Source organism: Prionailurus bengalensis, chromosome A3 (assembly GCF_016509475.1).
Source record: "Prionailurus bengalensis isolate Pbe53 chromosome A3, Fcat_Pben_1.1_paternal_pri, whole genome shotgun sequence".
Classification (NCBI taxonomy): domain Eukaryota; kingdom Metazoa; phylum Chordata; class Mammalia; order Carnivora; family Felidae; genus Prionailurus; species Prionailurus bengalensis.
Window position 1 is genome coordinate 42,998,107 of NC_057354.1, and position 27,747 is coordinate 43,025,853.

Below are 27,747 nucleotides of genomic sequence, written 5' to 3' on the forward strand. Positions count from 1 at the left end.
CCTCTGAAACACTCCCTTCCCTCCCCCATACCCCGCTTCTTCAGAGGCAGTGTGAGACCAGGGGCCTGGGTCACCCTGGTCTGGGTCACTCCATAAGTCCCAGTGGCGTCTCAACAACTGTGCACTCAAAGGGCGGTCTTCCGTGGAGCTGCTGCAGGGTCACCACGCCGACACAGTCACCAGGCTCCCACAAAGCCGGGTCTGTTCCCCGCTGAGCACTGTGGGATCAGTGCGGCCTTGCGGTGTAGGCAGAAAAGCCAAGGTTGAAAAATGTGCCTTGAATCTTACTCAAGCTAGGCAAATACGGGATACAAAAATATACCCTCTGTTAGGAGCGCAGACTTGAGAAAAAGCTAGCTCGGGAGAATATTTTTCCTCCGCAGCACACACAAACGCATGTTTGAGAGGAGCACAAGTGTGTCTTCCAAGTTGTGCAGAACGGGTTGCTCTAAAAAGGAATTACATCCCCACCGCTAATTCCTGAGTTAGAATTTCTTTAAAAGAAATCTTTCACAGGAAAATGAAAAGCCCTAGTCTCGAGAAGTAATACACTGAAACATTTACGGCTCAGGCCGTATTGCCACAAATGGCAAAGAAATCTCAGCGAAAGCCAAGCCAGCCCGCTGCTCAGCAGAAACGTCGTGGGGAGATCCCACACTCACCGGGGTTATAACACCAGCGATGCCTTCCAACTGTGCTCTCGGGACCAGCATTCTGGGTGCTTCGCTTCTGAAATCCCCACTGTCCTAAAAGGACTCCCAGTAGGAATGTCCCCCGGGTTTTCCCACTGGGCCAGGCCCAGGAGGTCAAAGAATGAGGCCAGATGTGTGACCACCCACATCTTGTATGGACTGACCACAAAGGACCTGTGTTCTGTCAATTCCAGAAACTTCTGTGAAATATGTGCTTTCACTTACTATTGCTAGTACACTTGAAAGCGTAGAGCAGAGGGGTGTCTGAGTGACTTAGCTGGTTGAGCGTCTGACTCAACTTTGGCTCAGGTCATGATCTCACGGTTCATGAATTCAAGCCCTGTATCGGGCTCTCCGCCATCAGCTAAGAGCCCACTTTGGATCCTTCATCCCTCTCTCTCTCTGCTCCTCCCCTGCTGTCTCTCTAAAATCAGTAAGGGTCTGGAAAGATGGCTTTTCTTCTGTTCCTAGGGGGTAAGGATTCAGGGAACAAAAATCTGTGGAGGCCCTGAATTCTTTAGACATGGAATACATTTACCAGCTCGTGTGGCCCAACCAACGCAGTCCAATTTGGCCAGTTCAAGCCAATTTGGCAATTGAGACTTGGGTAGGTTTTGTGAAGATACCCTCAACAGCACCTCTGGGGCTGGATCTCATCACTAACCATCTGCTCTGTCATGGGCCATATGCAGGTGCACAGAGAAGCGTGGGGCAGGGATGTGCCCGGTGGATGTCAAAGAGATCTAGTTTCCAGACACCCTTCCTGGGCACAAGGTGACCAGCCAGGCAGGTACAAAACTAAAACAGAGCGACAATAAATCAGAGACCCTAGCAGATATGGCTGCACCAGGACCACCATCACCTAATTTGTTTAAATATTGTAAAAAATATTGTGACCACTCATGTCCTACCACTCAAGCTCTTGTCTCACAGGGACTCTGAAGCAGTGTTGAGCGGGGGGCGGGGGGGGGGCTTACTGGTCTCTTCTCTGAGTTTCCACTTCTGTTAGATGCTGTGTTGACTGTAGGTTTGTAGCAGAAGCATTTTATGAGGTTAAGCTATCTTGTATTCCTAGTCACCTCTTCTTTTCTTCTTTTTTTAACAATTGGGTACTGAATTTTAGCAAATGCTTTTTCTTTATCCCTTGACATTTTCTCTAATCTGAAATGGGTTGAATCACAATAATATATATTCTAATGTTAACTCACAGATGGTTCGTATGGTATAAACGCTTCTTGATGTTGGGCCCTTTCTTTTTTAATGTATCACTAGTTTGGTTTGTTCAATTTTTTCACGTGAGATTTGCATGTGTGCTGCGGAGTGAGAAAACCTAGGGATCATTCTCATGACCCCGTCTTTCTGTGATCTTGGTAGCAAGGTCACTCGAGTCTTACAAAATGAGCTAAGGATGGTCCCTTTCCCCTCTCTTCTCTGTGGGTTTAGAAGAACGTGCCTGCAAAACTGTCAAGATCTGGTGTTTCCAGATCTGTTCTTGGCGGTGGTGGGAGGGGGTAAAGAGTTAACTCTTTCTGCTAATTTTACTTAACTGCTAATTTTATTTTATTTTAACTGCTAATTTTATTTTATTTTTCCACTCAGTTTTATGGAGATATAACTGTCACACAGCACTGTGTAAGTTTGGGGCACCTGGGTGGCTCAGTCAGTTAAGCGTCCGACTTCGGCTCGGATCGTGATCTCGCAGCTCAAGAGTTTGAGGCCCACGTTGGGCTCTGTGCTGACAGCTCAGAGCCTGGAGCCTGCTTCGGATTCTGTGTCTCCCTCTTTTTCTGCCCCTCCCCTGCTCACACTCTGTGTCTCAAAATAAATATTAAAAAAAATTAAAAGAACTGTGTAAGTTGAAGGTGTACAGCATAATGACTTATGCATATATTGTGAAATGACTACCACACTAAGTTCAGTGAACCTCCATCATCTCATACAGAGACCAAAACAAGGCAGAAAAAAAAAAAAAAGGGAAAAGCAATTTTATCCCTCGGGAGAACTGTTACTCTCTTAACAACTTTCAGACACCCCACACACCAATGTTAGCTGTAGTCGCCAACCAAGCCGTCTGGGACCTCCCTAGCACTCGCTTATGTTGTTAACTGGGAGTGTGCACCTTCTGACCACCTTCCTGTGATTCCTCCTACTCCTGCCCTTGGTGACTGCTGGTCATCCCTTTTTCTAGGAGACTGGTTTTGGGTTTTTTTTAGATTCCACATATAAGTGAGATCACACAGAATCTGTGTTCCTCTGACACAACACATTATGTTTCACTCAGCATAATGCCCTCAAGGTCCATAAGTGGCAAGGTTTCCTTTTATGGCTGAATCATAATCTATTGTGTGTGTGCGTGTGTGTTCACAGCACAAACTTCCTTATCCACTCATCTGTCAATGGACACTTAGGTTGTTCCATGTCTTGGCTGTTATAAACTGCTGATTCAATATCAGGGATGATTCCAAACCAGCTTTTGGGTTTGTGATCCAGCATACATAATTTTCATTATTCCTTCCTCTAATCTCTATTGGTTTATTCTGCTCTAACTTTCCAACATGGACATTTATTAATTTTCAGGCCTTTCTTTTTTCTTACAGCAAATATTTAAGGCAACAAATTTCCCTCTAAGTACTGTTGTAGCTACATACTACAAGCTGTAGCACACATATCACTTTTTTCATGATTGTTCAGTTGTCTTTTCTAAATCCCATAAGATCTCCTAGACTCATGAGATGGTAGTGACCTTAACTTCCCTAACACACGGGGGCTTTAAAATATCACTGATAGTTCTTATTTAACTGTGTTGTCATCAGAGAATCTGTTCTGGGTGATATAGGACAAAGCTTTTAGACCTCTAATCAGGATCTGGAGACACTAATAATTTTTTACATGACCTAGGACACAGAAACATACATAGATATGTGTATATACATATACACAACACTTTCATGAAATAACTCAGTACTAGTACATGTGATACATCAGTATTTTCTATACCATTAAAACATCTGAAAAGGTTTTTCACAATAAATTAAATTGATTTTGAGTCTTACAATAGATTGGGCCTATACTTTAAAAAATACTAATTGAGGGGCACCTGGGTGACTCAGTTAAGTGTCCGATTTCGGCTCAGATCATGATCTCGCAAGTTTGAGCCCCATGTCAGGCTCTGTGCTGGCAGCTCAGAACCTGGAATCCACTTCAGATTCTGTGTCTTCCTTTCTCTGCCCCTTCCTGGCTCATGTGCTTGCGCGCGCTCTCTCTCTCAAAGAATAAATAAACATTAAAAAAAAAAATACTAATTTAGATAATGATATTTGGTGAGTTTTGCTAGACTGTGGTCAACTTTTATAAATACACGTGTTCTCTATGGAGTGAAGGGTTCTATGTGTACCCTTAGCTTCAGCTTAATACCTTCTACAGACCATTTTTGGCTAATTCAATCTAATAGCTATTGAGAGCTTTTAACATTTCCCACCACGTACCATGTATTTATCAGTTTCTCCTGGGAATCTGTCAATTTGGGCTTTATTTGAAGGCCATCTCATTAGGTGAACATCAGATCAGCATTGTTACATCTTCTTGATAAAGTATCTGCTATTCCCCACACCCCCCCCCATTACATAGTGACCTTCTTATCCCTAATAATGAACTTTTTTTTTTTTAATCATTAAAGTCTAGCTTGTCTGATTATTTAAAAAGTTATACCAACATTTGGGAGGTTAATACTGACCTAGAATCATTTTCTATTCTTCACTTCCAACCTTTCTGTGTTCATATGTTTTAAGTAGAACTCTTAAAAATAGCATAAAGCTGGATTTTATTTTAAGACCAGTGTAGCAATTTGTCTTTTTAACTGGTAGGTTTAATTCATCAACGCCTATTGTGATTTCCTATATAATTGGACTCACTGAAACCTTGATTTTGTCATTCCTATTTATAATACTTTCTTGCTTATTCTCCTCCCACTCCCTTTATTTCTGCATCCTATCAGGCTATTTAGGTTTTATCTCCTTTTCCTCTATGGTGTTTAGAACTTATACATGCTACTGCTACTTTTTTTTTTTTTAATGAGTACTGAAATTATAATTAAAATGTGTTTTACTCTTCCATTTTCCTAGCATATATACTTGACCTGATTTCCCTGATGCCTCCAGCCACTTCCCCAACAGCCAAAGATCTGTGGAAGGCCTGAAGTCTGGTGCCCATCCATCTGACATGAGCCCCTTTTCCGACTTGGCACACCCCACTTCTCCATCACACACACCCCAGAATGACTCAAACGACCCAAAGCGACTTTTGTCTCAGACAGCTCATGTTTGCATTCCCCAAATGTTTACCAATTTCTTTGTTGACCACTGCTTCCTGCGCCTCACTCCCTTCTTATTGGGTCATTCCAAAGTACATCCTTGACTAGCTCTTTCAACAAGGATCCATTCTGGATCAACTTTCTCAAGTCCTCATAGACCCACAATAATATCGTTATTCTACTCATGCTCTTCGTGAGTGGATTAACGGAGTGCAAAATTCCCTGCTGACTGTCCTTGTCTCTTACCACTTTGAAGATATTATTTTATCTGTCTTCTGGCTCTTTTGGGGGGAGGAGGAGTTACTATTGAGAAACATGCTACTGATCTGTTGTTCCTTTATGACATCTTAAAAAAATCTCTCACAACTTTTAAGATTCATCTTTGGAGTTCTAAGGATTCAACAAAATATTTTTTAAGATTATTTATTTTGAGAGAGAGAGAGAGAGGCAGAGAGAGAGAAGCCCAAGTAGGCTCTGTGCTATAAGCCGACGCAGGACTCGAACTCACAAACCGTGAGATCATGACCTGAGCCAAAATCAAGAGTTGGACACTCAACTGACTGAGCCACTCAGGCACCTGTCAAGAAAATATTTTTAGGTGTATATCTTTATCTTATTCAGGCTCATTGTGCATTCTGAGGTTGAGGGCTCATGCTTTTCAAAAATTCCAGAAAATCCTGGGCCACTTTGTGCTTAGAAAATTTTTTTGCTCCTTCTCTGGGGCAGAACTGCTAATCTGACCTCAAGCTCTCCATGCCGCCACCTGGGAAAACTCCTCAGACATACGTTCCATTTCATCAACAGTCTCTTCAGCTGAATCTAAACGGCTCTGTAACCAGTCCTTTGAGTTTATCTCTTTCAAGTTGGCCTGTTTTTTTTTTTTTTCTGGTGTTATTTTTTCCATTAATGTTTTTCATTATCTACTTTTATATCTTTAATAGCGATTTCATGTCACGTCTTTGGTGGGACTTTATCAGAGGCAATCCTATCTGGGGTGAGTAGTGGGCTTGTGTCAGAGCTGTTTAATCTTTGTTACAACGGGGCCCTCAGAAAGCAGCAGCCTCAGACTAACTTTTACACAAGGCCTGGGCTTCCTATAACAGATTCTCAGGAGACTGATCCCCCCCCCCCTCAAAACTGCCCCAGGACAAAACAGGTAAGTTTCTATGTCATTTCCCCTGGCTGCTAGTCCGTCCTTTCATTGAGGGTGCGCGTTTCACACGAGGGTGTGAGGGGGGCTCGGGTCCTACTCCCCACTGACGAACCCCTGTTCCCATCTAGACACAAAAGCCAAAGACCCAGGTGACTCTGGCTGACAAGACCCCACCCACACCCCATGGTCAGTTTACTTCTGGGTCCCAGTCATTTCCCTCACCCTTGGTTTACAGCTTTGGCAACCTCTTTTATTACCCTGCAAGCCCAGCTAAGCTTTTAGAGAATGCCTATGAACTTTAACATTTCTAAATGTCTGGAGAAGAGGGTTTTCAGATCAACTCATCTAAATATTAAGTGTAATTTCTGATTTTTTTTTTTTTACCCAGAGAGAGAAAATTTGGTTGCTAAACAATATATTCTGAAATAATTTATTTCATGAGTTAAGGGAATGGAAACGACTTAATTCCCACTTTAGAAAAACAATGCTACTCATTTTAAAGAAAGATGAAACACTAAAAATAGAAATGTATTCTATTATAAGCCTTTGCTTATTCATTGGCTATTTCAGATTCAGTTTCTACGCCTAAGGAAAAAAAATAAAGAATTGACATGTTTTTGTGTTTCTCCAAAATAATGGTCTTTGGAAAAGTAATAACTTCAAAAGGCCTAAATCTTCCGAGAACGCACAGGAAGCCTACAGGCCTCACCTCATCAATGAAGACAACATGCCTATGAGGCAGGAATCCAGAATCCTGACTTCTCAAAATGACAGCAGTTAAGATGTGCTGGCCCATGACAGAATTGGTACTGTGACTGACATCAGGCTCCCAGAAAGCAGGGACCGGTCTCTTCCGCACTGTATCCAAGCAAACCTCAGCTCATCAACACTCCCAAGTGCTCCGTGAACAAAGGCCATCAAGACAGGAGTCGCCATTTGTATGGTTATAAAGATCACACCCAACCAGAAAAGACTCGGTATCCCCGGTAAAGGAAAAGAATGTGCGCTGGTGGTTTTGCACACCTTCGCAAACAGTTAGTTCTTGGTTCTTCAGAGTTTTCCCACTATTGCAAACGTGGTGGTCTCTGTTTCATTTTGTTTGCTGCTGGTTGATTTCTGTAGGGTGACTTCTCCCCCCAGCAACTTTTGCTTAATTCTAGGGACACATCCTTAGATTTTTAAAAACATTTCCTAGGTATATAAGCATACTGCCTATGAATCACAGTTTTGTTCCTTTCTCCCCAGTCTTCCTGTCTTCGGCTTCACTTTCCTTGAATTTTTCACAGGGTAGGCCCTCCTAACAGTGTGCTAAAGAGAAGAAAGGATCCAGGCATTCCATTTTTCCTGATCCCAAAGGCAAGATTTAGGTATCCTGCTGGTTAGTACAGTGTTTGCTATAGGCTTTCTGTAGAGAGCCTTTTATCAGGTTCTCGGTTCTCTTCTTGGGTCAGTGTGGATAAGTTATATTTTCCTAGAAATTTATATATGTTGTCAGAACTTGCAAAACTCTTGCTATGTTGACGTGGAAAAAAAAGAGGTCTTCTCTGTATAATGCATGGCATGATCCCTCCTCTGGATCCTTCAGATATTTTTAATAAGCATCTACGACACTGGTTTTACTTATTTTTACTTAGTACACGTCGCTCGTTATAACCACTTACCTTTTTAATGTCAACCACATCTGTAGTAAAGTCCCACTTTACATTCTTGAGGATTTGCGCCTTTTCCTTGATCAATTTTGCTTGATATTTGTCAACATTACCTATCTTTTGTGAGAATGAAATCTTGGCTTTGTTGGATTCATCTGCTATGTATTCACCTGTTTTTGGTTTCATTTATTCCTTCTCATCCATATTTTCTTCTGACTGGTTTTAGTATGTCTTTTTTTACTTCTGGGGGGGGAAGATGCTTACTTATAACTCATTAATTTTCATCTTTTCTTTTCGGATGCATGTATGTAAAGGTACACATTGCCCTGTAAACAATACTTTAGTTACATCCTACAAGGCTGGATGTGTAGCATTTTCATTATCACTCAATTCAAGACATTTTCTATCCCCCTCCCTTTTTTTTGGCCTACAAGTAAGTGCTAGAAGCATAGGTTTACAAAATTTCCAAATGCATGAAGATTTCCTATTTCTTTTTATTCATATTTCTAGTATAACTGTGCTCAGATTACCTGCTCTATATAATCCCAATCCTTTGATATTTGTTGAGACTTTAAGGCCCCAGATATGACCAATCTTTGAAAATTTTGAAGTCACATGTGTACTAGCTGGCTGCAATATTTATATATAGTCATAGAATTTTGTTCAAAGTTCCAATCCTTGCTGATTTTTGTCTGCTTAACTGTCAATGTCAATTACTGATGGGATGTACTAAAGTTCTTCACCATGATTATAGATTTGAACACTTCTTGTAGTTCTGTCAATTTTGTTTTAGGTATTTTGTGACGAAGTTAATAAGATGCACCCAAAGTGAAAACTGCCGAATCTTTAAGCTGAATTAAACTTTGATCGTTATGAAGTGCCCTTTCTCTGTACAACACTTTCAGTGAGTGTTAACGTCTCTTTTATATACCAGTAATACAACACCAGTTTTCTTGTTTTTTTGTTTTTTGTTTTGTATTAAGTAATCTCTACACCAAACATGGTGCTCAAACTCATGACCCCGAGATCAAGAGTCCCTTGCTCTACGGACTGAGCCCGCTGACTGCTTCAACACCAGTTTTCTTTTAGTAGAATTTCTATAATGTACCTTCTTCTATCTTTTTATTTTCAACCTGTCTCCTGTAAACAGCACAAGAGTGGACTTTAAAAAATCCAGTATATCTTTATGTTTCAACTGCAGTATTTAATCAATGTATATTAGATATGAATGCTGATATATTTGAGTTTAACTCCGTAATCTTATTTTGTGCTATTTTCCCACCTGTCCGCTCTTCTTTTTGTTTTTAAGTCATCCCATTTTTCCCCCTCTACTACTTTAGAATATACTGTTTCTATTCTTTAGTAATTACCTTTAAAAAAGAACATGGCAGGGTTCGCCAAGTTCAAAGTTAAATGAGCTTACCCCTTCCACTAGCTCTATTACTCCTTTTGTCTTCAGTGTTACTGTTTTCAGTATTTAATCCTATCTTTTTCTCAGTCACCCCCACCCCACGCCACATGTTACTATTATTCTTCCACATTTGTTTAGAATGGCCCAAATATTTGCCACCTTCTTTATCCTTCCTTGCTTGTACAGCTTACTCTTTCCATTTGGCATGACTTGCCTTCCAAGAACATCCTCCAGAATTTCCTTCGGTGAGGGCCTGTCAGTAATTACCTGTCTTAGTTTTCTTTGTCTTAAAAGTTATCTTGAGTTTTTGATTTTTGTTTTTCCTTTGGTTCCTGTATCATTACACTCTACATATGGGTGTTTTTTTCCTTTTTTGGATGAGTGTCTCATCTATTCTTTAAAACCCTCAGACATCATCTTGTCCAATATTGGCTCTGGCCCATGATCACTCACCTCTCCTGGAACCCCAATTAAACACACTTCTACCCTCCCCAATTCTTAATTGGTCTTACAAATTATTCATTTGGTCCTCTAAGATGAAATCTGTATATTTTCTTCTGCTTTATCTTTCAGTTCACTTATTCTCTTCAGTCTGCTGGGTTTTTTTATTATTTTTTTAATGTTTTATTTATTTTTGAGAGAGAGTGCAAATGGGGGAGGGGCAGAGAGAGAGAGGGCCACACAGACTCCAAAGAAGGTTCTTGGCTCTGAGCTGTCAGCACAGAGCCCAATGCAGGGCTTGAACTCATGAACCGCAAGATCATGACTTGAGCTGAAGTCAGACCCTTAACCGACTGAGCCATCCAGGCACCCCTAGGTTTTTAATTACAATTATTGAGCTGCTCATATCTAGAAGTGGTAACCTGATTCCTTTTTCAAACTTGCCAGGTCGTTTTATAGTTTCCTTTCCCTGTAGGTATTTTTGATCTTGTCTATTACTTTAAGTATAGTGAGAGGCATTGTTAAAAATCTGAGTCAACCCCTCTACTGTCTCATATTTTCGCAAATCTGTTTCTGCTGGTCCTCTTTCATAGCACTCTGCATTCTTTGTGCGTTTACTTATTCTTAACCGGGAACTGCTCACTTCGTTGTGAAAATTACACATGGGGATTCACTAAGCCCGGAATGAAGGGGCGGTCCTTCAAAGATCTGCTCATCTGTTCACTTGCAGGATGGCCCAGAAGGACAGTCTTCGCCGACTCTGAAATAAAGAACTTTAAAATTGGCTGGAGAATTTCCTCCCACTTAGGTCACGGGATCTGCATGAGGAACCACTCGTGAGAACAAGTCCTCAGGAGGGGAATGGGCTTATTTCTGCCTCCCCTTCACCCTGACGGTGTAGCAGTCCTCTGTGGTTGCAGTTCTGAGGGGTAGGGTCCTCCATCATACTGCCTCCTGTGCCCAGAGATGCCATCAAAATTCAGCGGTTGCCCCCTTTGCCAAATGCCCTCGGGGCCGTGTTTGCTGTCCAAGGCTACTCCTTTCACCAAGGTTTTGGCCTCCTATCTTCTAAGAATAAACAATCTAAGTGTCCATTGTTAGGTGAATGGATAAAAAAAAAAGATGTGGTCTATTTTACACACACACACACACACACACACGCACGCGCGCGCACACACACACACACACACACACACACATTTCTCAGGCAAAGAAAAGGATGAAATCTTGCCATTTGTGACCACATGGATGCACCTCGAGGATATTATGCTGAATGAAGTAAGTCAGACAAAGAAAGCCAAATACCACATGATTTCACTTGTAAGTCATAATCTAAAAAAACAGAAACAAACTGAACTAAACCCAGATTTCAGCTATGGAGAACAGAGTAGTGGTTACCAGAGAGGAGGGAGGCTGGGAGTGGGAGGAGGTGAAATGGGTGAAGTTTGAACCAAGAGGTACAAACTTCCAGTTATAAAATAAATGTCAGGGGGATGTAATACACAGCATGGGGAATACAGTCAATAATATGGTATCAACTTTCCATGGTGACAGATGGTAACTAAACTTATCGTGGTGACCAGTTCCCAACGTATACAAATCACTACTGTACACAACAGAATACTGTAGATTATACTTAAATAAAAAAGATAGTATCTTTCAAGCCATTCCCTGCTTTTCAGAAGATGCTTATTGTTGGCTATGTAGCACCTGCCCTGCCCCACCCCGTTCATTAGACTGGTCCATCCCACCCAGTCCACCCCATCGCCAGAGCACAGTGGCCCCTCACTTCTCTGGGCTACTGACTCTTGGCACTGTTGGACCAAAAGACATTGCCATTTGGCACTCCTCGCCAAATGAAATCCCAGCCAATCAAGCTCTTAAAAGAAAAATGAGATCATCCCTGCTGCGGGACAGGAGGGCTGGTTGTGCCAGGGAGACTTCCAAATCCAGCTCTGGACAGACATCCAACCCCCAGAAGAGGGGAGCCTGCAGGGTGTCCTTCCACCACCAACCCGGGGCCCTGGCCAAGGATTCTCCAAGGTGGGAGGGTTTTCAGGTTAGAAATGCGTGGGTCAGGGCTCAAATGACTTCTGGTACTTGACTGCTGGCTCCTTTGTTTTTAAGAAATCCACTCAATACTCCAACACTCATTACATTACCTGGGGGCATGGATCTGATAAAGAAATCAATCCCCAGATCAGGGCTCTCCCTTCATTTAACTGCTGAGAAGAGGAGCTGCCTTTCCACTCAGATTTGTGGTTAAGAGCACTTGCTCATGGGCAACAAAACCTGACCCTCTTCCACAAGCCTTTTGCAAAGGCCCACCATGTATTAACGAATTTCCTGGCCAGACGCTCCCATCTCTGTGACCAAGGGGAAGTATGGGATGAGTGAGTTATTTCTTAGGAATAGCAAACTTCATTCTGGTTCCTTTTTAAAATCAGCCATTGTATCATATGTCCCCAGCCCTCCTGTACTGCTGGTGGGAGTAGAAATGACTACTTGCACCTTGGGAAGAAGTCTGGCCTCTCCTCTAAAGGTGAGGATATGCCTCCCTGTGGCTCATAATCCCACTCCTAGGTACAGACCTGACAGCCATGCAGATAACCGGTCACCACAATGAGGGGCAGGACTTTATACTTCGTAATATAACATCTCCTATGTTGTAAGCCCCCAATTAGAAACTGTCCAAGTACCCATGCAGAATGAAATGGGCACTGGTGATGGACTCACAAGCCGGAGTACTACACAACAATGACAATGAGCTACGAGGCCGACAGCACAGATGACTCCCACACACGACATCAAATGAAAGGCCCAAGAGAGGACGGGCCGGGCTTTGTGATTCCATTTACCGGGAGTTCAAATTCGATAGAGCAAATCTTCGTGCCAGAAACCAGCAGCGCAGCTACCCCTGGGGACAGGCAGCAGCTGGAGAGGGCAGAAGAGGAATGTGTGGGGGGATAATATTTCCTGATCTGCTGGTTAAACAGGGTGATCAGTTTGTGGCAGTTTAAAACTGGGCAGTGGACTCACAACAGAGCACTTTTCTGTGTAGGTACTTTGCAGTACTAAAGAGTTAAAAATATATATGCCCAATCTGGTAGGAAAAACTCTATCACCCGGAACTTGAAGGAGGAGCATCCTCAGTGCCTGGAGTATCTGTGACACTGTCGCTGCTGCCACCTCCCAGCCCTCTCATGGGCATGGCCGCATTGCTTCCACCAAAGAGGCGGGTAGCTGGGGTGGGGGGAGGGGGGAGCAGGAAGGCAGTCACCTCACAGTCTGTGGCCACGCCTACTGTGCTGGCCGCCAGACAGCATTGAGTGAAAAATCAATCCGTTCAGGGGTGCCGGGGTGGCTCAGTCGGTTAAGTGTCCGACTCTTGGTTTCGGCTCAGGTTGTGATCTCATGGTTCGTGAGTTCGAACCCCACATCGGGCTCTCTGCTGTCAGCACAGAGCCCACTTCAGATCCTCTGTCCTCCTCTCTCTCTGTTCTCCCCTGCTCATGCGCACATTCTCTCTCAAAAATGCAAAAATAAATAAATACACACATACACAAATACATAAAATAAAACTGTTCAGAATAAGGCTCCAACTTAGTAAGCTCCCAACTTAACAGGGAAGCAACTTAACACAGAAAACAGTGCCTGGGCTTCGGAGCCGTAGTTAAAGTTGACCTTTTCAATGTCTGCTGACACATCACTGTAAGATTTCATTAAAGGTGTCAATAATTCATTTATTCTTCAGCACTGACCCCTTCTTTTCCTCAATCACTGTGATTGCTACTAAATTCCAAAAATTACTCGGTTTTTTTTTCCCCTTCCTTACTACAAATATCTAGAACTCAGAAAGAAATTAAAGTGTATTGCACAGAAACAAGACTACATCGAATTCCTATTCAGGATGAGCCTTAATCGAAAAGAAAACAGTTTTGATGGAGTTGAGTGGTACATTCTAACCACTGAATGAGAAGTTCCAGAAAAACATCCCACCTGGGCTTAGGGTAGAACAAGCATCTCCACCGTCCCAGGTCAAACAAATAGGCCAGATGTGCCCATCAAAACGAGAGAGGAATCGGGGCACATGGGTGGCTCAGTCGGTTAAGCGTCTGACTTTGGCTCAGGTCATGATCTCACGTTTGTGAGCTCCAGCGCCATGTCAGTTGGCACAGAGCCCACCTCAGGTCCTCTACCCTTCCCTCTCTGCCCCTCCCTCACTTACATGCTCTCTTTCAAAACTAAACAAAAATGAAAGAAAGAAAGAAAGAAAGAAAGAAAGAAAGAAAGAAAGAAAGAAAGAAAGAAAGAAAGAGGAAGAGAGAAAGGAAGGAAGGAAGGAAGGGCAAGGAATCCAGGATCTACTTTTCATGTCTCTGCCAAGAAGCAAAGCAGAAGAGCAGGGGAGAAACAAAAGGATGGGGGGAAACCTGGGACGGACTCTTACCAACCAGACCACCTGCCTGGACCATCTTCTCCCACCTCCCCTGGTTTCCACATGCAAGTGCTCAAGGAGAGTAACCTCCATGCGGGAGGCAGCAGGTTAACCTCATCAGTTCCTGTACTCCTCGAAGTCTGACTAAAAGAGAGAATAAAATGCCAACTACAAGAAAAGAATTTTCCTCCTACCACTAAGGAACACTCTTGCTCACTAAACACAAAATCCACCTCTTCTCAGAGCAGAACCGGCACATTGTTCAAAGCAAAAATAACATTTTCTTTCCTGGTGAGCGTGTTGTCGCTGATACACTCAGTTACTCCCTGAAGTCCCACCAATGCTCATCAGCCACAGAAGGAAATCAAGGGTGCTTGCTGCGGATTCTCCTCCGGGAACTGCAGAGCAGCTGGGAAGGACCCAGTGCTGGTGAGCCACCCTGACATGGATGGGGGGCTATGAAGGGACAGGGAGGACTGAGATTAATATAACTGGCCTGGGGGCACCTGGGTGGCGTCCAACTTCAGCTCAGGTCCTGATCTCACAGTTTGTGGGTTTGAGCCTTGTGTTGGGCTCTGTCTTGATGGCTCAGAGTCTGGAGGCTGCTGCAGATTCTGTGTTTTCCCTTCTCTCTGCCCCTCCCCTACTTGCTCTCTCTCAAAATATAAACATTAAAATATATATATATATATATATATATATATATATATGTATAATGTAATATATATAATGTATACATATAACTGACCTGGAAGCTTATGACACCTGGGAGAAAGCCAATGCCCAGGCCTTCCACTTAGGGTCACTTCAAACCCCTGGACTCTATGAGCAGAGCAGGATCATCCCCATTCCAAAGTGTTCCTCCATGAATGTTACTGTCAACCTCTCAACTGCAGCCAGGCTGGAGGGAATCCAAAAATCACTTGGCTCTATAATATGTTTTTTGTGTTTTATATCTGATGCTCTAGGAATCCTGACTACTTCAGGCTAAACAATAATACATTCCTAGAACACAAGCACTAGAAAATCCTCTCCCCATTAGCTTGGCAAGGATGGGCATCCACTGTGTGCCAACCACTGTTCCAGGCATTAGGGATACCAAGGGGAAAGAAAGCAGACAGATCCCAGCATTGGCAGAGCAGACAAAGTCAGTCCCACGTGTAGCATGTCTGGCTGATGAAAATGAAGGGAAAGAAATACGGAGAAGCAGGCCAGGGAGCAGGGGTGAGGGTGGGGATCACTAGGGGCTGTCACTTTAAGTAGGGAAGAAGATGGGGGAGAGCAAGCCCTGTGGCCTTCTAAGAAACAGCGGCCAGCTGCGTGGACAGCAACAGCACGTACAAAGGCCCTGAGGCAAAAGCATATGGATAAACAGGCCAGTGTGACTGGAGCAGAGGACACGGGCAATGGCAGGAGTGAAGCCACAGTGAAAGTGGGGTCCTTGGAGGCCACTGTGAAGACTCCGGCCAAGGAGGGTCTCAAGCAGAGAAGTGCTAAGAAGGCAGGGGGTGAGAGCTAGTGAAGTAATCCACGGAACAGAGGGGTCTGGACCAGGGTAGTGCCAGTGGAAGAGGGGAGAATGGTTGCATTCCTGCTCTGTTTTGAACGTGGAGGTTTGCCGCTGTACAAGATACAAGAACCAGAAAGCAAATAATTGAGGATAAAACAAAGTTTGTGGCCTGAAAGATGGAGCCATCTGGCCTAGCTTCGTTTTACATGAAGAGGCAATGGAAGCCCAGGGAGGACAAAGTCATGTCCAAGCTCACATAGCTTGTTTCTAGGACCAGAACCCCAACTAGCACTTCTCCCTCTGCCCCAAACTGCAGCTCAGCGGGAGACAGTAGTGACCACTCAGGTCACACCCAGATGCCCTCCAACTCCTCTATGCTCTCAGACGCCGCAGCAGACAGTGCCCCCTGGGAGACCACCGATACTAAGCACGGAATGTAAACCAGGGTAGGAATGCTGGTGAATGAACCATGGGCCCTGCCCAGAGAGGATGACCACAGCCCCTGCCTGCCATGCAAGAGAACAGACCTGCTGTGCTCACACACTCCCATTCTCCCAAAAGAACTCCCAAATCTAGACTTTAATGAAGAAATTCTCCTTTAGAAGGCGGCTCAGCTGTTTAACATGAGGTTGGCCGAACAAATCTCATGTGCAGGCCAAGTTCAGTCCACACAGGGCACCATCCTGGAACCAGTCCCAAGACAGCCTAAAACAGACCTGGTTCACTCACACCTTGACCAGGGTTAGGGCATGGAATTAAAGGTTTCAGTTTAAGATGGACTTTTAGTCCAAGTTTTCAGCCAGCAGATGACATTCATTATTCCTATAAATAGCTGATAACTTCTAAACCAACCTCAGTGGACCTCCTCTCCCACTGAAAAGAGAATATGCAGCTGCCCATCATTCTGGGTTCTTTGTTAACTTTGGCTTTACCTTATTCTCTGTGGAGTACTAAGATAAGCCCCTTAGAACAGCCAAGAATTCAAAAAGTCTTCCCAAATACCGTCCAATGATTCTTTCAAAGTTATACAGAGAACAGAGTCCTGCAAATGACCCAGGAAACAATTTATGCCAGCCAACTATGAAAACACCAATACACTGCTAGTGTAAGGTTCAGGGACCAGCAGCTGTTCCAATCTTGCCAAAATAATCGAACTCAGATGCAATACTTTGCTCACAAATCAAAGTTGCTCCCATTGCTAGACAGTGGGAGATACGCCACTCAAGGCACTTAAGGTAAACATATTAGATGCGTCCGGTTTTTACCTGTGGGAGTCCAGTTGCCAGTTTCAGGAGACTCATCAGAATTTGTCTGCCCAAGAAAACAACCTTCTAGGAAGTCCCTGAGTTAATTTTCTATAATGCTGGATGGCCCTCTTGCCCACGCTCTCACTTAGAATTAAATATTAACTTTCCCTACAAGCCATATGCTGTCTGCCCAATACCTATTTGGCTTGGTTTGACCATTTGATGCTGTTGATAATAGGTAAGAACTTCCCCAGGGCAGGGCCACTATCTGTTCTGCTCCCCCACCCACTTTTTTTTCTTGGTATGCAATTTACAATGCACACAAGGAGGCAGGAATAAACGTTTTCTAAAGGCGATTAGGGTGAAGCCCATGAACTGCCACTAAGTCAACCGTTTTTTAACGTATAAAATGGGGCATTTTATGTGGTTTGACATAATATTCCTAAATGATCAAGAACAGAGACTTGAATGTTTAAAGAATTCCAGCTACCTGGAACTCTTAAAAAGAAAAAGAAAAAAAAAAAAGAATTCCAGCTATCTCCAGACCAGCATTGCCCAGGAGAACTCTCCATGATAATGGAAATGATCTAAATCTGCACTGCAAATGTGTGGCTACTAAGCATTTGAAATACAGCTAGTGTGACTAAGCCATATTTTACTTGCCTCATTGTAACTGTCTTCAGCTTAAACAACTCTATGCAGCTACTGTATTGGACAACACAGTTGTAGACGACAGTTTTGTTTTTTTTTTAAGTTTATTTATTTTGAGAGAGAGAGAGGGAGGGAGGGAGGGAGGGGGAGGGGGGGAGAGAGAGAGAGAGAGAGAGAGAGAGAGAGAGAGAGAAGAACCACCAGAGAAGGGGCAGAGAGAGGGGGACAGGGGATCCAATGAGGGCTCTGTGCTGACAGCAGAGAGCTCGGTGTGGGGCTCAAACTCCCAAACCGTAAGATCATAAGCTGAGCTGAAGTTGGACGCTTTACCGACCAAGCCACTCAGATGCCCCTAGATGACAGTTTCTTTGCACGAGAAACAGGTCTCACTCATTTATATTTAATGTTTGAAGGCCCAGCATGCAGGAGACACTGCATAAAGAAATGAAAAATACCTTTTTCCACTGATCACATTTTCAACTGGCTGTCTACCTTTCTTCCTCTGAAGCTCTTAATTCCAATCTTCTAGATCCATGTCTTCCCTTGAGTAGTTACTATCCCAGTAAATGTGGAATTACAGCACCCTGTGGGTGAACATTCAGAAGGCCATGCCCACACTGCCCAGGAACTGGGCAACAGGAACTGGCCTGACAGCCACCTGACCTGCTGGGCCTCCACATTTTCCAGCGGTAGAATGGGAACAACACCTTTTCTATAGAATGAGGTTGTGCAAGGCCTAGGTACACACTGAAGTTGTGGACTCTATTTCTAAACAGTAAACCTTAAAAACCAAACGGGGCTCAGCTTGAGTTGTCCAATAAAGTAGTTGGATAACTGAGAGAATATTGACAGGTATGGCCGTCTACCAGTCAACATTCAACATGTTACAGGCCAGGCCTTAACTACAGTAGACCCAGGATGTACAGATGGATAGCACAGACTCTGCCTCTGTAATTCGGACTGACCGTTATTTTTTCCCTCCTGAAGCAAGATTTTAGGGCAGAAAACTCTGCTATCTGGAAAGAACTTTTGAGTCCCTGCCTATGTGTCATTCATTAGCTAAAGTTCCCAGAGATAAAAGAACAATGAGTCTGGGGTCCTGACACTTTTAAAAGGTGTCCTTGTTACATACACAGTAAGCCAATATTCCAGTTAAATCATTCCCATTCAACCACTTAGACAGAATTTGGTACTGTATAATTATTGCAGCCTGTTGACTCTTCAGCAAAGAGCTTGATTGCTCAAATGTGACTCAATGACTTGGATTTATCTAAAACTCTCCCATCACCAAAAAAAAATATTCATACACCAAGGTACCACTCTAACTTCTAAACTCTTTATAGATGATGAGAGGCTGATTCCTAACTACAAAAGAAAGCAGTCCTGTTATAGCAGAGTGCTTATGGCTCTCCCCACTGGTCGTCCTCTGCTTCCAAACCCCAAGACGCCTCACTTGTCCCCATCCCAGCCACCCTGCAGGCCACGTCTGCGTTGCTCCAGGTTAAGGGAAAACTTAGCCTAGTAGGAGGTATGCCCCCACTTTTCCTCCTTTGCTTAAATAGAGAAGGAAGTGGTATCTCCAGGACCTTAGAATCGGAAGCTTCTTTTCTGGAAGGGAAACAGGTTGGCAGCCCCTGGTGGAGCTGACCTTTAGAAAGTTCATGAAGTAATTGAGACATCACCACCGTAGGCAGCATGCTGCAGGATCACCAGGACCTCTCTGGTGTCAGATTAAGAGGAAGTTAAGAGCACACACAGAAGGAAAGTGTAAGGAGGCAGGCAGAGACAGTAGGAGAAGGCTCCCCAACTGTGTAGAGCTGGCATAAAATGTGCAGCTGTCCCTCCTAAGACTACGAGAAAGAAGACCCAGGTCTCTAGAAACATTCAGCAGCCAGAGTTCTAAAGAGGTACCTAGCCTAGGATGTGAGGTCCTAGTGGGCCCACTTCCTCAACCTCCAAAATATACCATCCAGATGCCCCCAGCCAGCACAATAAGCAAACAGTGGTGGGAAGCTCCCAAGCACCCTTTAAAGTTTCATTTCCTTGGTGCTTCCCAGTCTCTGCTGACCTCCGACCTCCAGGAGTATTGCCAAACTGCCGTCTGTTTGCACAAGGTCCTAGTTTTTCCCAGCACTTGTGGGGGAGGCTCCTCTGACCATGCGGTGAGAGAGTAGGTGGTATCTCTTCAGGCTACAGATAAGGAAACCCAGGTTCGGAGAGGTTAAGGGGCTTGCGCAGGGGGTCTCTAAGAGAAGCATCAGGGTGGACCCTGGGACTTCTGCGAGCCTTCGGTCTGTGGCAGGCGGGCTGGAGTCAGCCCCAGACTCCACCTCCCTCTGGTGCCCCACAAGCCCCTAAAAACTCATCCGAGCGTTAACAGGCAACACTTGTTGGCTATTCCTTACGCGTGCTGGGTCTTCACAGCTTTTCTCTTAAGTAGAAATGATAAGCAACCCCGTTTTTCAGAGGGAAAAGCGAAGTGAGGCAGCTTGGCCCTGGTCACCCTCAGAGCTTCAGGGATTTCAAAAGCCCACTCCCTTAACCGTTATACCACAATGAGCTACCATTTATGGTCTGTAAGCTGGGGAAGGGTCCCTGACGCTTCCCGGACACCCTACTGGAAGCGCGGACCCCAGCCCGTCTTCCCTGCCCCAGGGCGCGGACTGGGGAACCCGGCGGGCTGGGGCGAGCGCCAGGCCGGGTGCCAGCGCGCCCCGGCCCGCCGGGCCGGAGGTGCCCGCTTCCGCCCGGGCATGGCACCGCCGGGCCATTCATCGTGGCGCGGGCGGGGCGGACCGGGCAGGGCCCGGGTGGCCCCGTCACCCCGCTGGGCGCCCTCGCGCCGGGCTCCGTGCGGCCCGGCCGGGAAAACGGTGCCCCTAGCCCCGCCGCCAGGGGGAGCAGGGAGCCGCCGCCCGACTCCGGGAAGTTGCCATCGCGGCCGCTCGGGAGTCCGGACCCCGGACGGCCCCGGTGCTCTCACGGCGTCCCCTGCAGCCCCGCGTCCCGGGCCCCCCCTGTCGGGGGCCGCCCGCCCCCCGGAAGCGCCTCCAGGCCGCAGCCCGCAGGCGGGCGTGCTGGGCCCGCGGGCCCCCCATTCAATCCCGCCCTCCTCCCCCCGACCGGCCCCCGCCGCCTTCCGCCCGCCCCCCCCCCCACCCCTCCAGCCCGGACTCCAGCCCGGCAACGTCATCCGGCCGCTTCCCGAAACTTAACCCCTTCCTCCGCCAGCTGTGCGCCGCCCCGCCCCGCCGCCAACTTTCTTCGCCCAACTTCGGAGCGTGCGGGCCGGCCCGACGGCCCGCAGGGAGGGAGGGGTCGCCACGTCGTGCCGCCAGGCCGCCGCAGGTCCCCTCCGACCGCTTAGGGGCGTGGAGTCCACGCCGCGGGGCGCGCTCCGCCGCCGCCCCTGCACGGGGTTCGCCCGGAACACGCCCCCTCCGGGGCCCCGACCCGACCCCGAAGGTCGGTGGCCGCGGCGACGGCCGGCGGCGGGCGGCGCCGCCGGGGGAGGGGCCGCCAAGGAGACGTGTCACTCGCGGCGCGGCCGGCCCCGGCGCCCCGACGGCCCGGCCCGCGCGCCGCCGCCGCCGCTGCAGGGCCCTGCCAAGTTTCTTACCTGCAGCCGGAGACGCGGGAGGGAGAGCGAAAGGGCAGGAGCCGCCGCCGCCGCGGAACCGGGAGAGAAGCCCGCTGAGCCTCCGCCGAGAAGCCGCCCCCAAGCAGCTGCAGGCACCGCGACCCCGACGCCGTCCGCCCCGTCCGCCGTCCGCTCCGGCCGCTCGCTGGCTGCGTGCGCGCGTGTGGAGTCGTGGCACTTTCTGCCTCGGAGCTGGCGAACGGCCCCCTCCGCCGGGATCGCCGCCTCCTGCCTTCCCCACCCGGGCCAGCCATTCATCGAGCCGCCTTTCCCCATTGGCCCGCGCCCCGCCACTCCGCGGGTCACTGGCCAGTCAGAGCGCGGGCGGCCGAGCCGCGGCGGCGGCCATTGGGCGAAGAGGAGGGTCTCCGCCTCGGCCAATGGGAGAGGGGAGGAGCTGCGGGGAGCCGCGGGGGGCGGGGCCAGGGAGGGGCGGGGTCGTGCGGTGCGGCGCTCGGCCCTGCGCGGGGGCGGGGCGGGGCCGAAACGCCCCGCCAAAGCGGGAGGGGGCGCCGGTAGGTCCCGCCCACCCCAGGCCCGCGGCGCCGCTCGCAGTCGCTGCCTTGGGGCGGGCGCTGCCCAGGCAGCCTGCAGAAGGTTCGAATACAGGGGATGCCGGGCCTGAGCCCCTGGATCTCGACAGGGTGAGGTGGCGGTGGGTGTCACCCTGAACGCGGTTGCGCAACCCGCCAACAGCAGAGAGGAATGCCTTATTTAAACCCACTGAATCCCACTCCCCCCCCCCCGCCCCCCAGCAGCGGCTCCACCGGGCCCAGGGTGTGAGGACAAGTTCGGCTGGGGGTCAACCCCGAGAGGACAAGTTCTAATCTTCAAAGAGATGGCATTCAGTACCGGAAAGGATTTTCTTGAGCAAATGGAGGAATTGGGATTGAAAGGCCAGAAGGTGCACAAGGAATCCAAGGTGGATGTGATTGCACCCATTTTTAGAGGTGGTGCAATTGAGTACAGTCTAATAGAGTTACTGGTACAAAGCACAACTGGCAGAGTAATAAATATAACCCACCCTATGGCGTTTTGCTCCATGTAAGGAAGAGGGTGAGGGGGTCTGACCCAAGCAAACTCACCCATTTCCCTGAAAACTGAACAAATAGTACTTCATTATGTAGTTTCCTCCCCTCAATACAAGCCAACACTGTCTCTTCATAACCAAATAAGTCTTTCAATTAAGATAATTTTAGGCCTGGTTTTTAACCATTATATCAGGGTCTTTTAAGGCCAACTCTTTGAATGTGAGCCAAAGCCAGCTTCTTTCAAATTAAGGTCTCCAAAAACCCAAAAGGGCTGCTGCAGCCTAATCTCCACACCACTTCCCTGGCCCCTGTGGCTGCAGAGTCCTGTTCCTAATATCTGTTTGTTGGGCAATTTCACATTACCCCTTGCTCTGTCACTGGTGCGGTACTAGCTGTTGTTAGAAAGATGTGAAAAATACAAGCTATGGTAAAGGACTAGAGGGGCGGAGTTGAAATTAAACCGTTCATTCCTATTTTTAATCTCAGCAGTTCCTTAACACATTAATGATTAATCAAAGGGAATTAACCTGGATTAACTTTCAACACTCAGTCTGTTTCCAGCGGTGAGCCCCCACTTGAAATAAAAGTCAAGAATCTCAGCCTCTGGCCGGCATATCAAGTAGTTCTTTTTTTTTTTTTTTTTAAGTTTATTTATTTATTTTGAGAGAGAGAACAAGAGCGTGAGTGGGGCAGGGGCAGAGAGAGAGAGGCAGAGAGAGGATCCCAAGCAGGCTTTGAGATGTCAGCGCAGAGCCCAACACAGGGCTCGCTCTCACAACTGTGAGATCATGACCTGAGCTGAAATCAAGAGTCGGATGTTTAAGTGACTGAGCCACCCAGGTGCCCCACATCAGTTAGTTCTAATTGATCATGGGTAAACCGGTTAACTTTTCTGAACAGGGATGTATCCCTCTAGGGCAATCTGAGTTTTAGAGAAGAAAGTCACTCATTGTTCATTCATTCATTTATTCATTCATGCATTCATTGGTGTTTGTTGAGTGCCTGGTATTCACTACCAGGCTGGGCATAGCCTAGAGTGATATGCAGACCAGGTGAAGACTCAACTGCCCCTGAGGGCCTTGCTGTGGGTTTAGGTTTTCCCAGAAGCAGATCCAGACATGGATTCAAGTGACTCACTTGGGGTAATCACAGGACACATTGGTAGAGAAGTAGAATGGGAGAGAGCTGTGTCAGGCAACTAGCACAATATCAGGCTAGTGACTGGTGTGGGCAACCAGGGCTCAGAATCACTGGGCATGCCGGGACACTGTGTGGCACATGTCCCAGAGACGTCCTACCTGCAGGATGAGGAGGTGTGTTATTTACCCACCACTCCCACTCCTCATTGATTGAGGGCTTCTTCTGGGAGGACTTTAACTGGTCTCATGCCCCAGAGAAAAGCCTTCTGGCAGAAAAAGGCAGCCGCTTGCAACAAGAAGCCCTTGGCAGAAGGATGTGTGTGCCTGGAGGGTGTGGAGGGGTCACAGTAGTGTCTTCTTTGCAACTGTGATGCCGAGCCTGACACAGCACCTACACAGAGTAGAGGCTCAGTAAACACATGTTCCATAAATACGTCAAGTGAATTACAGGATTGCAAAGGATTACAGGATTCCTAGGGGTGAGGGGTACTTCCCCAAAAGGGGCTCTGTGTTCCCTCCCATAATCTGACATTTGGTTTGGCTTCAACCCAGTGTATGTTTCAATACGGAGAGGTAGCCTGGCCTGAGCCTTCGCCTGTCCTCCCTCCCTGCTCCTTGTCCTCCCTCTACCAGGTTCTGTTAGGGCCAGGGCAGCCCCCACGCCCCACTGCCCCTGCTGCCTGGCCTAGCCTGACTCTCAGGCGCGGAGCCCCCCAGCCTTGGTCCTGCTCAGCGTCGTCAGCGTGTCTTGATCTTGCGCTTTCCCATGATGTGTCTGGGGAAAACAGGAACCACCCCAGGATTAGGTGGATAGGGGTGCCTGTATGGAGCCGGAGGGGCTTCCCTCAGGCTCAGGGCCCTGGCCCTGCTGTGTCTTCTATCGCAGGCTCATATCTGCCAAATCACACAGCTTTCCATGGCAGCAGAGAGACCCCATGGCACAGTGCAGCCTCCAGGTCCTGTCTGCTCAGTGCCGGGCACGAGGCTAGAGCCTGGGAAACAGGTCTCTGCCATCCCCCTGGATGATAGTCCAGTGAGGGGCTGTCACGGTAAAAGGGCCAGAGAGAGAGGCCCGAGATGATGGAGGGCCCTCAGGCAGGGGCGCTAACCTGGACTGAGGAGAGCAGAGGGGGTGACGGCAGAAGCTTGAAAGAGAAGTGGCAGTTACCTAGACCAGAGAGTGGGTGAAGGGTGCACCTGGTGAGAGAGGAGAAAGGACAAAGACCTGGTGACCCAAGCTGGCATGATGCACTAGGAGCAACTCTGAGTTGTTTGGTTTTGCCAGAACCCCCAAGACTTGCAGAAGACCGTAAGAAGAGACGAGTCTCAAAATGTGATCATAACGAGCACCAAGGGAACTATTTTGGGTGATGTCAATGGTCCGTATCTTGGTGATAGTGATGGTCACATGATCAAATCACCCTCTCTTGAAAGGGTGAAGTTGGTTTGTGAGGAAATTGTATTTCAATCAACCTGACTCATAAAGAGGGCGTATTGGGTTTTCCTTGTGTGTTAAAAACAAATAGAACATTCTTAATAGGAAACCCTAAATATACAAGAGTAATTACCTGGTATGGCCTATGAACTCATGGCTGTGCTTTGCTTTCTATTACTAAATTGCAAATATTATTTTAAACTAGTAGAAAGATGAGAATATCTTACAGTGTAAAAAGAGCGTTTGCTTTATCGACATCTATGAAAGGATGATAAATGACAAACAGAATTAAATGTTATGTGGGAAAAAAGTCATTGTGACAATATGTAACATTTTTACATCTTGTCGTGTGCCAGACATTATTTGAGATGCCCTATATATAGGTAAAAATATTTAATAACCCTCAGAATGATTCAATAAAGGAGGTACAGTTATTATCTCCATTTTATTAATTTTTTTAATGTTTATTTATTTTTGAGAGTGATACAGAGTGCAAGCCAGGAAGGGGCAGAGAGAGAGGGAGACACAGAATCGGAAGCAGGCTCCAGGCTCCAAGCTGTCAGCACAGAGCCCAATGTGGGGCTCGAACTCATGACCTGAGCCGAAGTCAGACGCTTAACTGACTGAGCCACCCAGGCGTCCCTTTTTATCTCCATTTTAGAGATGAGGAAACTGAGGCACAGAGAGGTTAGACAACCTGCCCAGTGTCACAGGGCTAATCAGAGAGGAGTGTTTGGCTCAGGGCACATGCACGTAACTCCTGCATTTGGTGTCAGATACCGGAAGGCGTGCTGTACCTATGTGTGGAGGGGGTAACTCTGACCTTCAGTGGTGGTGACTCAGGGAAAAGTTTGTGATCAATGACAGCAGATATCACTCCCTTGGGACTCTCTTTCCCGTGATAGTGATGCTTAGCTTGGTTGGGGACCCACTAGGTTGAGGAACCGTCGTAATAGCTCCAGAGATGAGGGTTTAGGAATGGGACAGTGGTAGGAGTGGGGGATGCAATGATCCTTTGGGAGGGGTGATTAGGAGGTGAAATAGGTGAGGGTTGGTGACCATGGGGTGAGGGACAGAGATTTGCCACTTGCAAGCCACTGTTCCTGGGCTGAGTGACACCACTGGAGCAGGACCCACAGGAGAATGGACACATAAGGGACAGGAACTGGAGAGGCTATTACATGTTTATTGACATGTGGAGTTTGAGGAGGCTGAGGGAAGTCCGGGTGGAGACACTGTTTCTGTGGGCGTGAAGCCCAGGCGCTGAGGCCGGTGTGGGTAACACACACCGGAAACCCAAGTACATGCGTGGGGGTTCAAACCTTAAGGACGGAGATGCTCATGTGTGGCATATAGAGCTGGGAGCTGCATGTGGATGGAGACAGGAGAAAGCCAAGACTAGAGTCCTGGACAGAGAATGGAAAACCCACAAAAGAGTCTGTATTGATCAGCTTTTGCTGCATAACAAACCACTCCAAACCTCAATAGCTTTAAAAAAGACTCGAGTCTTGGATGATCTTGGCTGGCCCATGCCTGGATCTTTGGGTGGGCTGGGGTTCACCTCTAGTTTGGGCTTGACTGGGGCATCTTAGAAGTACTGCTCCACCTGGATCCCTCCCTTCTCCTGGATCAGGGAGGTAAAAGGGGCATTCACCTCAGCAACAGCTGAAGCAAAGGAAAACAAGCAGAAATACACAAGGTCTCTCGAAGACTTACAACTATGTCACTTCCACCTTGTTCTATTGCCCAAAGCATGTCACGTGGACAAGCCTAGATTCAACAGGAGGGGAAATATGGCCAGGCGTGAAGAAAGGCACTACCGAGGCAATCTACCACTGAGCCCAAGAAAGATGGCAAGGGTAAATCAGGAGAGGATGGTGGTTCGTGGAAGGGAGAGAGTTTCGAGAAATAAAGAATGGTAAGCACTGTTAAATGCATCCTGGTAATCCAGCAAGATAAAGACTGGACTATGTGTTAAACATGGCAACTCAGGAGTCACCAGGGACCTTGGAGAAACAGTTTTAGAGAAGGAGCGGATGATAAGGTAGCCACCAACTTGTGGAACGTTCAGAGATGAATGACAGTGGGGAGAGACGAAACCATGTGCACCCATCCATCCAACAGATGAATCCAACTCAGTATCTGCTATGTTTCCGTCACTGTTCTAAGTGATGGGGAGACAGCCATGAACAAAGCAATGGGTTTCCTTTCCTAAAGCTCACATTCTAGTGAGAGAAAGTAGACAAGTCAACCAATAAATAAACAAGACGAATTAAAATGGTGCAAAAGGCTATAAGAAAAAGAGAGCAGCATCTAGTGATGGAGAACATGGTCAGAGGAAACCCTCCTGGGGAGGTGATGGTTGAGTTGACACCTAAACATGAGAAGAAGCTGATCTTGTCTTGGAAACGAGGATAAGAAGAATAAGTGAAAAAAAGCCAGGGGTGGCCGGAAGCTTAGCAGGTAGTTCAGGGAACAGGAAGAAGGCTGTATGGCTCTTCCAGGAGGAAGAGAAGAAAGGCAAGGGAAGCAGGAAGGTACCTAGGTCCTGCATTCCCTAGGAGGTATTGGGAAGCCAATGGGGGTGGGGAGCTTTAAGCAGGAAAGTCTTGCAATCTGATCCACATTTAAAAGATTACATTAGCATTAGTTAAGTTAGTGGGAATGAGGGATCCCCAGACCAGCTGGGAGGCTTTTGCAAAATTCCAGGCAAGATAAGAATGTGACGCTGGTAAATATTTAACAACTGGCTATGGAGGTAGGGGGTAGAGGGGGCATTTCTAATTTGCAGCAATTGCCAATTTCAATGGTGTCACTACTCCCATCATAGCTGATTTCAAGCTACTGAGTCACTGAACACAAAGGTGGGAAGGAATTTGCAACAATATGCCTTCATATATCACAGAGATAATCTCATAAATTATCTCAAAGACATACGCAATAGTAAAATGTAGTGAAATAATTGGGAAGTGATGATGTTTAGTATTTATTACTTTTGTTT

The 27,747-nt window shown here is 46.9% G+C and overlaps 1 protein-coding gene across 7 annotated transcripts in view; it reads right to left on the reverse strand.

Moving 5' to 3' along the window:
* The window catches only part of RRBP1 (ribosome binding protein 1), a 65,612-nt gene extending 44,194 nt beyond the window's left edge, over nucleotides 1-21,418 (reverse strand). For 4 of the 7 annotated variants that reach the window (XM_043602935.1, XM_043602933.1, XM_043602932.1 and 1 more), the window contains exon 1: nucleotides 21,121-21,376. Coding sequence is in view for 2 of the 7 variants with exons in the window: in XM_043602934.1 (XP_043458869.1) it covers nucleotides 21,121-21,417 (297 nt within the window). In the remaining 5 variants the exon portion in view is untranslated. Of the gene's footprint in view, nucleotides 1-21,120 lie in introns of all 7 variants that reach the window. The other 3 variants (XM_043602934.1, XM_043602929.1, XM_043602931.1) reach the window with 2 other exon arrangements.
* Nucleotides 21,419-27,747: the final 6,329 nt, after the last annotated feature.